Here is a 12387-nt window from a genome sequence, read left to right as displayed (position 1 = left end):
CCTGTAAATTCTAGAGAGTGCTGTGCATGAAAATCCCGGATCAGCAGTTTCTGAGACACTCAGTCCACCCCATCTGGCACCAGCACAGTCAAAGTCACTTCGGTCACGTTTCTTTCCCATTTTGAACAACTGAAGCTCCTGACCGTCTCTGCGTGCTTTTATGCATTGAGTTGCTGCCACATGATTGGCTGATTAGATATTTGTATTAAGGACCAGGTCTACAGGTGTACCCTGATATAGTGGCCGTTGAGTGCATGCTTACGCTAATCTCCTCACTCTGCTAACGTCTTACCCTATTTCCAAAACCCAGGATCTTGTACCATCTTAGAGTCATTGAGTCACAGAGGAGGACAGCGCAGAAACAGGCCCTTCTGCCCTTCCATTCCGTGCTGAAATCATTGAAAGTGCCCGCTCCCATCGACCTGCACCGCCCTCCACACCCCTCCCATCCATCTACCTATCCAAACTTGGCTCCAACGTTGAAATCGAGTTGGCATGCGGCTCTGTCAGCTCGTTCCACACTCTCCCCACCCACTGAGTGAAGAAGTTGCCCCTCATGTTCCCCTTAAACTTCTCACCTCTCACCCTTAACCCATGACCTCTGGTTCCAGTGCCACCCAACCTCAGTCGGAAAAGAGAACCCTGCCTGGATTTACCCCATCGACACCCCTCATGATTTTGTACCCCTTCCTCAAATCTCCCCTCACTCTTCTACGCTTTAAGAAATAAACCTGTTTAATCTGATACCCCAGGTCCTCCAGACCCGGCAACATATCCTGTACTCTTTCAACCTTGTTTCCATCTTTCCTGCAGGTAGGTGACCAAAGCTGCACACGATACTCCAAATTAGCCCTCACCGATATCTCATAGAATTCCAACGTCACATCTCATCTCCTGTCCTCAAAAATACTTTTGAGTTATGAAGGCCAATTGCCCTACTGTCCTGTTGATTATTTATCGTAATGCCTGCACTGTTTCGTGCACTTTATGCAGTCCTGGGTAGGTCTGTCGTCCAGCGTAGCTTTCTCTGTGTTGTTTTTTTAATGTAGTTCAGTCTAGTTTTTATACTGTGTCGTGTAACACCGTGGTCCTGAAGAAACGTCGTCTTGTTTTTACTGTGCACTGTACCAGCAGTTATCGTCGAAAGGACAATAAAAGTGACTTGACTATGGGCCCAATGCTCTCTTCACGACCCTACCTTGACCCCCATCAGGTAATTGATTATGCACAGATATCCCCAGGACTTCAGCCACCTGGATTATCAAGTCGTCAAGTCACTTGTGGGGTCCCCCATGAATTACAATACAACAATAAATGATGTAGATGTCAGTCTAGACTCTGGGTATTGAGGAGTCTGATGGCTTGGGGGAAGAAACTGTTACATAGTCTGGTCGTGAGAGCCTGAATGCTTCGGAGCCTTTTCTCAGACGGCAGGAGGGAGAAGAGTTTGTACGAGGGGTGTGTGGGGTCCTTCACAATGCTGTTTCCTTTGCGGATGCAGCGTGTAGTGTAACTGTTTGTAATGGTGGAAAGAGAGACCCCGATGATCTTCTCAGCTGACCTCACTATCCGCTGCAGGGTCTTGCGATCCGAGACGGTGCAATTCCCGAACCCGGCAGTGATGCAGCTGCCCAGGATGCTCTCAATACCCCTTCCCTTATTTTACCCCTTATTGTACCTCTGCTTCATATTGGGACATCCTAATACAGGTCGGGCCCCACCCTGCAAGGCAGCTGTACAGTCACCCGTTAGTGAAGGACGGGTCGTTAATTCCCGAAGTCGCAAACGCCCCCTTACCGGTCTGTTACCCCACACGCGTCGAACAGCATCTCCGAATACCTCCCGAGCCTCCGTCTCTTCACCTGCTCCAAGTCGATGGGGTTGTGGTCGATGTGGAACAGTTGCATGCAGCCGTGAAACTCGCTGGCGTTGGAAAAGCAACCCAGCGTTTTCATGCTGGCGGGGCAACCTGTGAATACGCAGAGCGGAAAACAAGGCTGGGGGGGGGGAAAGAATCTCGGGTTGCGTGCCGCGGATGTGGAATTTCACCTGGCCTGAGGACAGAAACCCCCCCCCCCCACCCCCGGCCCTTCGAGTGCAGCCACCAGCAAACCCCCGGGGCAACTTACAATCACCCATCGACCCACCAACCGGTACACCTCTGGACTGTGGGGAGGGTGGGGGGGGACGACGACACAGGGATTGAACTCTGCACTCCGACGCCCCGGCGCCTAATGTCGCGCCAACCTTTCAGCTTCCTCCAAGATGTAGCCCTCCCGTGCAGCCCTTCCACGACTCAGTGACGGAGGCAAGAGCAGGTGGTGAATCCAGCCTGCTGACCGGGGTTAGGAACCTCGGACGGGTTTAACAAACTCGGCTTGGCTTGGGGGTGGGGGGGGGAACCGTTCTCCTGGGCAAGACCTGAAAACCCGAAGTCATTATCGGGAAACCCCAACGGGACACTCAGGAAGAGTCAGGGCGATTCTTTTGTGGAAGTTTTGCCCAGACTGTTGGAGATGCCTGAAGGACTGCCGTGCGTTTACTCGATGAGGCCGTGGTTCCGGAGCGGCGGGTGACCGATCGGGTATGAAGAAAGGGGTGAGGAACCTCGGGCCAAACCGCCATTCCCCCTGAGCTGCAGATTGCGGGAATCCGGGTGTCGGCTCCAGAGCAGCGGACACGCGGGCTCGTCTCCCGGGATGACCGCAATCCAAATACGAGAGGGAGGGACAGGGGTACTGACCTCCAAAAAAATACTGGTCTCCCGTCTCCACTCGGAGAGCGTGGTTCACCTTGATGGCCAAATCCTCCTGTTCGTCAATGACCACAACCACAGAATCCATCCGAGCCAACAGGTTGACCGAATGCCAGTATCCATCCGACAGGTTATAACCTGTGGGCAAGAAGACAGGTGGTTCTGAAGGGCTGTCCGCTGACCCCTGGTAACAGAGTACTGATAACTGATCTCTGACCCTCACCCCGATCTCTAACCACTGACCACTAGCCCCTGACCTCTGATCATTGATCCCTGACCACTGGCCACGCTGACCCCTGGTAACAGAGTACTGATCACTGATCTCTGACCCTCACCCCGATCTCTAACCACTGACCACTAGCCCCTGACCTCTGATCATTGATCCCTGACCACTGGCCACTAATCTCCAACCACTGTCCGCTGACCCCTGGTAACAGAGTACTGATCACTGATCTCTGACCCTCACCCCGATCTCTAACCACTGACCACTAACCCCTGACCTCTGATCATTGATCCCTGACCACTGGCCACGCTGACCCCTGGTAACAGAGTACTGATCACTGATCTCTGACCCTCACCCCGATCTCTAACCACTGACCACTAACCCCTGACCTCTGATCATTGATCCCTGACCACTGGCCACTAATCTCCAACCACTGACCGCTGACCCCTGGAAACAGAGTACTGATCACTGATCTCTGACCCTCACCCCGATCTCTAACCACTGACCACTAACCCCTGACCTCTGATCATTGATCCCTGACCACTGGCCACTAATCTCCAACCACTGACCGCTGACCCCTGGTAACAGAGTATTGATCACTGATCTCTGACCCTCACCCCTGATCTCTAACCACTGACCACTAACCCCTGACCTCTGATCATTGATCCCTGACCACTGGCCACTAATCTCCAACCACTGACCGCTGACCCCTGGTAACAGAGTATTGATCACTGATCTCTGACCCTCACCCCGATCTCTAACCACTGACCACTAACCCCTGACCTCTGATCATTGATCCCTGACCACTGGCCACTAATCTCCAACCACTGACCGCTGACCCCTGGTAACAGAGTATTGATCACTGATCTCTGACCCTCACCCCGATCTCTAACCACTGACCACTAACCCCTGACCACTGGCCACTAATCTCCAACCACTGACTACTGACCTCTCACCCTCAGTCCTGATCACTGGCCACTGATCTCGAAACTGCTGACTTGCTAAACCATATAACCATACAAACATTCCAGCACGGAAACAGGCCATCTCGGCCCTTCCAGTCCGTGCCGAACGCTCACTCTCACCCAGTCCCACCGACCCGCACTCAGACCATAACCCTCCATTCCTTTCCTGTCCGTATACCTATCCAATTTTACTTTAAATGACAATACCGAACCCGCCTCTACCACTTCTACTGGAACCTGACACCCAAACCTACTGACACATGCCCTCTGGCCCACATCCCTGTTCACTGGGCACGGATCTCCAATGGCTGACCGCTGACCCCTGAACTCTCAGCCTCACCCCTGACCACTGACCAGTAACCCCAGACCCACTACCTCCAGAGAAATGCCTCTCTTTGCCATTCTACACAAAACAGCTCTGCAGAATCTCAGCTCTCCAGACAACAGCAATTGATGACTCCTTCCCCACATTGCCCCTAATCCCCAACCTGCCCCTTCCCTTCCACCGGTACCTCCTCCACCCGATCCCTCAATCCCTCCTCCAGGTCACTCACCCCACTCCAGTACCTCCTCCACACGGTCCCTCATTCCCTCCTCCAGGTCACTCACCCCACTCCGGTACCTCCTCCACCCGATCCCTCATTCCCTCCTCCCGGTCAGTCCTCACACCGGTACCTCCTCCACACGGTCCCTCATTCCCTCCTCCAGGTCACTCACCCCACTCCGGTACCTCCTCCACACGGTCCCTCATTCCCTCCTCCAGGTCACTCACCCCACTCCGGTACCTCCTCCACCCGATCCCTCATTCCCTCCTCCCGGTCAGTCCTCACACCGGTACCTCCTCCACACGGTCCCTCATTCCCTCCTCCCGGTCAGTCCTCACACCGGTACCTCCTCCACACGGTCCCTCATTCCCTCCTCCCGGTCAGTCCCCTCACTCCGGTACCTCCTCCACCCGATCTCTCATTCCCTCCTCCAGGTCACTCACCCCACTCCAGTACCTCCTCCACCCGATCCCTCATTCCCTCCTCCCGGTCAGTCCTCACACCGGTACCTCCTCCACACGGTCCCTCATTCCCTCCTCCCGGTCAGTCCCCTCACTCCGGTACCTCCTCCACCCGATCCCTCATTCCCTCCTCCCGGTCAGTCCTCACACCGGTACCTCCTCCACACGGTTCCTCATTCCCTCCTCCCGGTCAGTCCCCTCACTCCGGTACCTCCTCCACCCGATCCCTCATTCCCTCCTCCCGGTCAGTCCTCACACCAGTACCTCCTCCACACGGTCCCTCATTCCCTCCTCCCGGTCAGTCCCCTCACTCCGGTACCTCCTCCACCTGATCCCTCAATCCCTCCTCCAGGTCACTCACCCCACTCCAGTACCTCCTCCACCGGATCCCTCATTCCCTCCTCCCGGTCAGTCCTCACACCGGTACCTCCTCCACCTGATCCCTCATTCCCTCCTCCCGGTCAGTCCTCTCACTCCAGTACCTCCTCCACCCGATCCCTCATACCCTCCTCCCTGTCAGTCCTCACACCGGTACCTCCTCCACACGGTCCTTCATTCCCTCCTCCAGGTCACTCACCCCACTCCAGTACCTCCTCCACCCGATCCCTCATTCCCTCCTCCCGGTCGGTCCTCACACCGGTACCTCCTCCACACGGTCCCTCATTCCCTCCTCCCGGTCAGTCCCCTCACTCCGGTACCTCCTCCGCCTGATCCCTCATTCCCTCCTCCCGGTCAGTCCTCACACCGGTACCTCCTCCACCTGATCCCTCATTCCCTCCTCCCGGTCAGTCCTCTCACTCCAGTACCTCCTCCACCCGATCCCTCATACCCTCCTCCCTGTCAGTCCTCACACCGGTACCTCCTCCACACGGTCCCTCAATCCCTCCTCCAGGTCACTCACCCCACTCCAGTACCTCCTCCACCGGATCCCTCATTCCCTCCTCCCGGTCAGTCCTCACACCGGTACCTCCTCCACCTGATCCCTCATTCCCTCCTCCCGGTCAGTCCTCTCACTCCGGTACCTCCTCCGCCTGATCCCTCATCCCTCCTCCCGGTCAGTCCTCACACCGGTACCTCCTCCACCTGATCCCTCATTCCCTCCTCCCGGTCAGTCCTCTCACTCCAGTACCTCCTCCACCCGATCCCTCATACCCTCCTCCCTGTCAGTCCTTACACCGGTACCTCCTCCACACGGTCCCTCAATCCCTCCTCCAGGTCACTCACCCCACTCCAGTACCTCCTCCACCCGATCCCTCATTCCCTCCTCCCGGTCGGTCCTCACACCGGTACCTCCTCCACACGGTCCCTCATTCCCTCCTCCCGGTCAGTCCCCTCACTCCGGTACCTCCTCCACACGGTCCCTCATTCCCTCCTCCCGGTCAGTCCCCTCACTCCGGTACCTCCTCCGCCTGATCCCTCATTCCCTCCTCCCGGTCAGTCCTCACACCGGTACCTCCTCCACCTGATCCCTCATTCCCTCCTCCCGGTCAGTCCTCTCACTCCAGTACCTCCTCCACCCGATCCCTCATACCCTCCTCCCTGTCAGTCCTCACACCGGTACCTCCTCCACACGGTCCCTCAATCCCTCCTCCAGGTCACTCACCCCACTCCAGTACCTCCTCCACCGGATCCCTCATTCCCTCCTCCCGGTCAGTCCTCTCACTCCAGTACCTCCTCCACCCGATCCCTCATACCCTCCTCCCTGTCAGTCCTCACACCGGTACCTCCTCCACACGGTCCCTCATTCCCTCCTCCAGGTCACTCACCCCACTCCAGTACCTCCTCCACCCGATCCCTCATTCCCTCCTCCCGGTCGGTCCTCACACCGGTACCTCCTCCACACGGTCCCTCATTCCCTCCTCCCGGTCAGTCCCCTCACTCCGGTACCTCCTCCACACGGTCCCTCATTCCCTCCTCCAGGTCACTCACCCCACTCCAGTACCTCCTCCACCCGATCCCTCATACCCTCCTCCCTGTCAGTCCTCACACCGGTACCTCCTCCACACGGTCCCTCAATCCCTCCTCCAGGTCACTCACCCCACTCCAGTACCTCCTCCACCCGATCCCTCATTCCCTCCTCCCGGTCAGTCCTCACACCGGTACCTCCTCCACACGGTCCCTCATTCCCTCCTCCCGGTCAGTCCCCTCACTCCGGTACCTCCTCCACCCGATCCCTCAATCCCTCCTCCAGGTCACTCACCCCACTCCAGTACCTCCTCCACCCGATCCCTCATTCCCTCCTCCCGGTCAGTCCTCACACTGGTACCTCCTCCACACGGTCCCTCATTCCCTCCTCCCGGTCAGTCCTCTCACTCCAGTACCTCCTCCACCCGATCCCTCATACCCTCCTCCCTGTCAGTCCTCACACCGGTACCTCCTCCACCCGATCCCTCATTCCCTCCTCCCGGTCAGTCCCTGCCCCCCCCCACCCCCGGTCCCTCCCCTCCCCGCCCCGCCCCGGTCAGTCCCTGCCCCCCCCCCCCCCCGGTCCCTCCCCGCTCCGCCCCGCCCCGGTCAGTCCCTGCCCCCCCCCCCCCCGGTCCCTCCCCGCCCCGGTACCTGCAGCGAACTCGAGCCGCCGGTTGCCGCTCTGCTGCACGGAGAAGTTGAGCTGCCCAGAGCTGAGCTCCAGCTGCAGCCAGCCGAGGCCGCGGGAGAAGTTGGTGAAGAGGAGCAGGCCGCTGGTGTCGAAGGAGCGGAAGCTGAAGTTGAGGGCCAGCTGCTGCAGGAAGGGCTGCCCGGGCAGCTGCAGGAAGCTGGTGGCCGACACGAAGGTGAGCGGGTAGTAACGTGGTTCCTGGGGCGGCGGGCGGCAGCGGAACTGGACCTCCCCCTGGGCAGGAAGAGTGGACGTCGGGCTCTGACCCACAGCCCCGGTCTGCAGACCCTCCCCTCACCCCACCTCCACTCCCACCCCACCCAGACCACAGCCCACAGCCCCGGACTGCAGACCCTCCCCTCACCCCACCTCCACTCCCACCCCTCCCAGTCCGCAGCCCACAGCCCCGGACTGCAGACCCTCCCCTCACCCTACCTCCACTCCCACCCCTCCCAGTCCACAGCCCACAGCCCCGGACTGCAGACCCTCCCCTCACCCTACCTCCACTCCCACCCCTCCCAGACTGCAGCCCACCGCCCCGGACTGCAGACCCTCCCCTCACCCTACCTCCACTCCCACCCCTCCCAGTCCACAGCCCACAGCCCCGGACTGCAGACCCTCCCCTCACCCTACCTCCACTCCCACCCCTCCCAGTCCACAGCCCACAGCCCCGGACTGCAGACCCTCCCCTCACCCTACCTCCACTCCCACCCCTCCCAGTCCGCAGCCCACAGCCCCGGACTGCAGACCCTCCCCTCACCCCACCTCCACTCCCACCCCTCCCAGACCGCGGCCCACAGCCCCACCCACACGCACCCACCTTCCCCCCCACTCCTCCCTCGCACAAACCCTCCCCTCACCCTACCTCCACTCCCACCCCTCCCAGACCACAGCCCACAGCCCCGGACTGCAGACCCTCCCCTCACCCCACCTCCACTCCCACCCCTCCCAGACCGCGGCCCACAGCCCCGGACTGCAGACCCTCCCCTCACCCTACCTCCACTCCCACCCCTCCCAGTCCGCAGCGCACAGCCCCGGACTGCAGACCCTCCCCTCACCCTACCTCCACTCCCACCCCACCCAGACCACAGCCCACAGCCCCGGACTGCAGACCCTCCCCTCACCCTACCTCCACTCCCACCCCTCCCAGTCCACAGCCCACAGCCCCGGACTGCAGACCCTCCCCTCACCCTACCTCCACTCCCACCCCTCCCAGTCCACAGCCCACAGCCCCGGACTGCAGACCCTCCCCTCACCCTACCTCCACTCCCACCCCTCCCAGTCCACAGCCCACAGCCCCGGACTGCAGACCCTCCCCTCACCCTACCTCCACTCCCACCCCACCCAGACCACAGCCCACAGCCCCGGACTGCAGACCCTCCCCTCACCCTACCTCCACTCCCACCCCTCCCAGCCCACAGCCCCGGACTGCAGACCCTCCCCTCACCCTACCTCCACTCCCACCCCTCCCAGCCCACAGCCCCGGACTGCAGACCCTCCCCTCACCCCACCTCCACTCCCACCCCTCCCAGAACGCGGCCCACAGCCCCACCCACACGCACCCACCTTCCCCCCCACTCCTCCCTCGCACAAACCCTCCCCTCACCCTACCTCCACTCCCACCCCTCCCAGACCGCAGCCCACAGCCCCGGACTGCAGACCCTCCCCTCACCCTACCTCCACTCCCACCCCTCCCAGTCCACAGCCCACAGCCCCGGACTGCAGACCCTCCCCTCACCCTACCTCCACTCCCACCCCTCCCAGTCCACAGCCCACAGCCCCGGACTGCAGACCCTCCCCTCACCCTACCTCTACTCCCACCCCTCCCAGTCCACAGCCCACAGCCCCGGACTGCAGACCCTCCCCTCACCCCACCTCCACTCCCACCCCTCCCAGTCCACAGCCTACAGCTCTGGACTGCAGACCCTCCCCTCACCCCACCTCCACTCCCACCCCTCCCAGTCCACAGCCCACAGCCCCGGACTGCAGACCCTCCCCTCACCCTACCTCCACTCCCACCCCTCCCAGACCGCAGCCCACAGCCCCGGACTGCAGACCCTCCCCTCACCCTACCTCCACTCCCACCCCTCCCAGTCCACAGCCTACAGCTCTGGACTGCAGACCCTCCCCTCACCCCACCTCCACTCCCACCCCTCCCAGTCCACAGCCCACAACCCCGGACTGCAGACCCTCCCCTCACCCTACCTCCACTCCCACCCCTCCCAGACCGCGGCCCACAGCCCCGGACTGCAGACCCTCCCCTCACCCTACCTCCACTCCCACCCCTCCCAGACCGCGGCCCACAGCCCCACCCACACGCACCCACCTTCCCCCCCACTCCTCCCTCGCACAAACCCTCCCCTCACCCTACCTCCACTCCCACCCCTCCCAGTCCACAGCCCACAGCCCCGGACTGCAGACCCTCCCCTCACCCTACCTCCACTCCCACCCCTCCCAGTCCACAGCCCACAGCCCCGGACTGCAGACCCTCCCCTCACCCTACCTCCACTCCCACCCCTCCCAGACCGCAGCCCACCGCCCCGGACTGCAGACCCTCCCCTCACCCTACCTCCACTCCCACCCCTCCCAGACCGCAGCCCACAGCCCCGGACTGCAGACCCTCCCCTCACCCTACCTCCACTCCCACCCCTCCCAGTACACAGCCCACAGCCCCGGACTGCAGACCCTCCCCTCACCCTACCTCCACTCCCGCCCCTCCCAGTCCACAGCCCACAGCCCCGGTCTGCAGACCCTCCCCTCACCCTACCTCCACTCCCACCCCTCCCAGTCCACAGCCCACAGCCCCGGACTGCAGACCCTCCCCTCACCCTACCTCCACTCCCACCCCTCCCAGACCGCAGCCCACAGCCCCGGACTGCAGACCCTCCACTCACCCTACCTCCACTCCCGCCCCTCCCAGACCGCGGCCCACAGCCCCACCCACACGCACCCACCTTCCCCCCCACTCCTCCCTCGCACAAACCCTCCCCTCACCCTACCTCCACTCCCACCCCTCCCAGACCGCGGCCCACAGCCCCACCCACACGCACCCACCTTCCCCCCCACTCCTCCCTCGCACAAACCCTCCCCTCACCCTACCTCCACTCCCGCCCCTCCCAGACCGCAGCTCACATCCCCACCCACACGCACCCACCTTCCCCCCCGCTCCTCCCTCGCACAAATCCTCCCCTCACCCTACCTCCAGACCGACCCCTCCAGATGCATCCACCCCTCCCAGCCCGCAGCTCACAGCCCCACCCAAACGCACCCACCTTCCCCCCCCCGCTCCTCCCTCGCAGAGGGGAGATCGGATTGTGAGACACACCTCCCCGCCACTCGGCCCATCCGCCGCTGCTGGCCAACCCGCCCCAAGCAGCCGCAGCCAGGGGAGCGGACGTTCCGGAGGAGGGTGTCAGTCCTTGCTGCACCCCTCTCTCTGCTCCTTGAAAAGGCAAACGGGGCCCGTCTTGTGCTGGACAGACCCGGAACACTTCTCATTTCTAACAAAATGAGTGACGGCTCACTCAGAGAGAGGACTGACTGATTGTCCGGAGGGAGCTACGCGAGACTACGACCACCGGGGAAGTGGAACCGAGCGTCGCTGCCGGGGATTCCCGTGTCCCCGGCCGACGTCAACCCGGGAGCGTGAGAAGAGCCGGTCCCTCGGACGGGTTGAAGACACTCGGCCTGACCTGGGGGCCGCCTGACCCGCTCTCCGGGGTAAAACTGTCAGAAGGAGCTGTGGGGGGAACGCTTGTGAACGCTTTGTCCAAAATCTTTGGAGTTTGCTGAAGATCTGGTGTTTGAGGGGGGAAAGCCAGGGTTCGGGAGGTAACCTGTGACATTAACATGCAGGTACAGCAGGCAGTGAAGAAAGCTAATGGCATGCTGGCCTTTATAACAGGAATTGAGTATAGGAGTAAAGAGGTCCTTCTGCAGCTGTACAGGGCCCTGGTGAGACCCCACCTGGAGTATTGTGTGCAGTTTTGGTCTCCAAATTTGAGGAAGGACATTCTTGCTATTGAGGGAGTGCAGCGTAGGTTCACGAGGTTAATTCCCGGAATGGCGGGACTCTCATATGTTGAAAGATTGGAGCAACTGGGCATGTATACACTGGAATTTAGAAGGATGAGAGGGGATCTGATTGAAACATAAGATTATTAAGGGATTGGACACGCTGGAGGCAGGAAGCATGTTCCCGCTGATGGGTGAGTCCAGAACTAGAGGCCACTGTTTAAGAATAAGGGGTCGGCCATTTAGAACAGAGATGCGGAAAAACTTTTTCACCCAGAGAGTGGTGGATATGTGGAATGCTCTGCCCCAGAAGGCAGTGGAGGCCAAGTCTCTGGATGCATTCAAGAGAGAGTTAGATAGAGCTCTTATAGATATCGGGGTCAAGGGATATGGGGAGAGGGCAGGAACGGGGTACTGACTGTGGATGATCAGCCGTGATCACAGTGAATGGCAGTGCTGGCTAGAAGGGCTGAATGGCCTACTCCTGCACCTATTGTCTATTGTCTCTATTGTCTCTATTGTCTATTGACAGGTGACGGGGCAGGTAAAAACATGCCATTCCCTGCTTGTTGTGGCTTGCCGTCCGGAGGGAAGGCTGCAGATTATGGTAAACATGGGGGAAGCCGCCTTCGGGGCGGGGGGAATAAACTGTATGAATGTAACGGTGTCTCAGAAAGGCAGCGTTCATTAAGGACCTCCAGCACCCAGGGATGTCCTTTTCTCACTGTCACCATAAGGGAGGAGGTACAGGAGCCTGAAGACACTCACTCAACGATTCAGGAACAGCTTCTTCCCCTCTGCCATCAGGGAGGAGGTACAGGAGCC

The 12387-nt window shown here is 60.5% G+C and overlaps 1 protein-coding gene across 1 annotated transcript in view; it reads right to left on the bottom strand.

Moving 5' to 3' along the window:
* Nucleotides 1-1797: 1797 nt before the first annotated feature.
* The window catches only part of LOC132385671 (contactin-associated protein 1-like), a gene marked incomplete at its 3' end in the record, with an annotated part of 29069 nt that continues 18479 nt past the window's right edge, over nt 1798-12387 (bottom strand). Inside the window, exons 5-7 of the mRNA XM_059957876.1 lie at nt 7509-7782; nt 2744-2893; nt 1798-1969 (exon numbers count right to left, since the gene is read on the bottom strand). Of these exons, the coding sequence (XP_059813859.1) occupies nt 1798-1969; nt 2744-2893; nt 7509-7782 (596 nt within the window). The remainder of the gene's footprint in view (nt 1970-2743; nt 2894-7508; nt 7783-12387) is intronic.

Source organism: Hypanus sabinus (assembly GCF_030144855.1).
Source record: "Hypanus sabinus isolate sHypSab1 chromosome X1 unlocalized genomic scaffold, sHypSab1.hap1 SUPER_X1_unloc_9, whole genome shotgun sequence".
NCBI lineage: Eukaryota > Metazoa > Chordata > Chondrichthyes > Myliobatiformes > Dasyatidae > Hypanus > Hypanus sabinus.
Note: the sequence above shows the minus strand (reverse complement) of the source record. Positions and strands in the feature narration are given on the sequence as shown.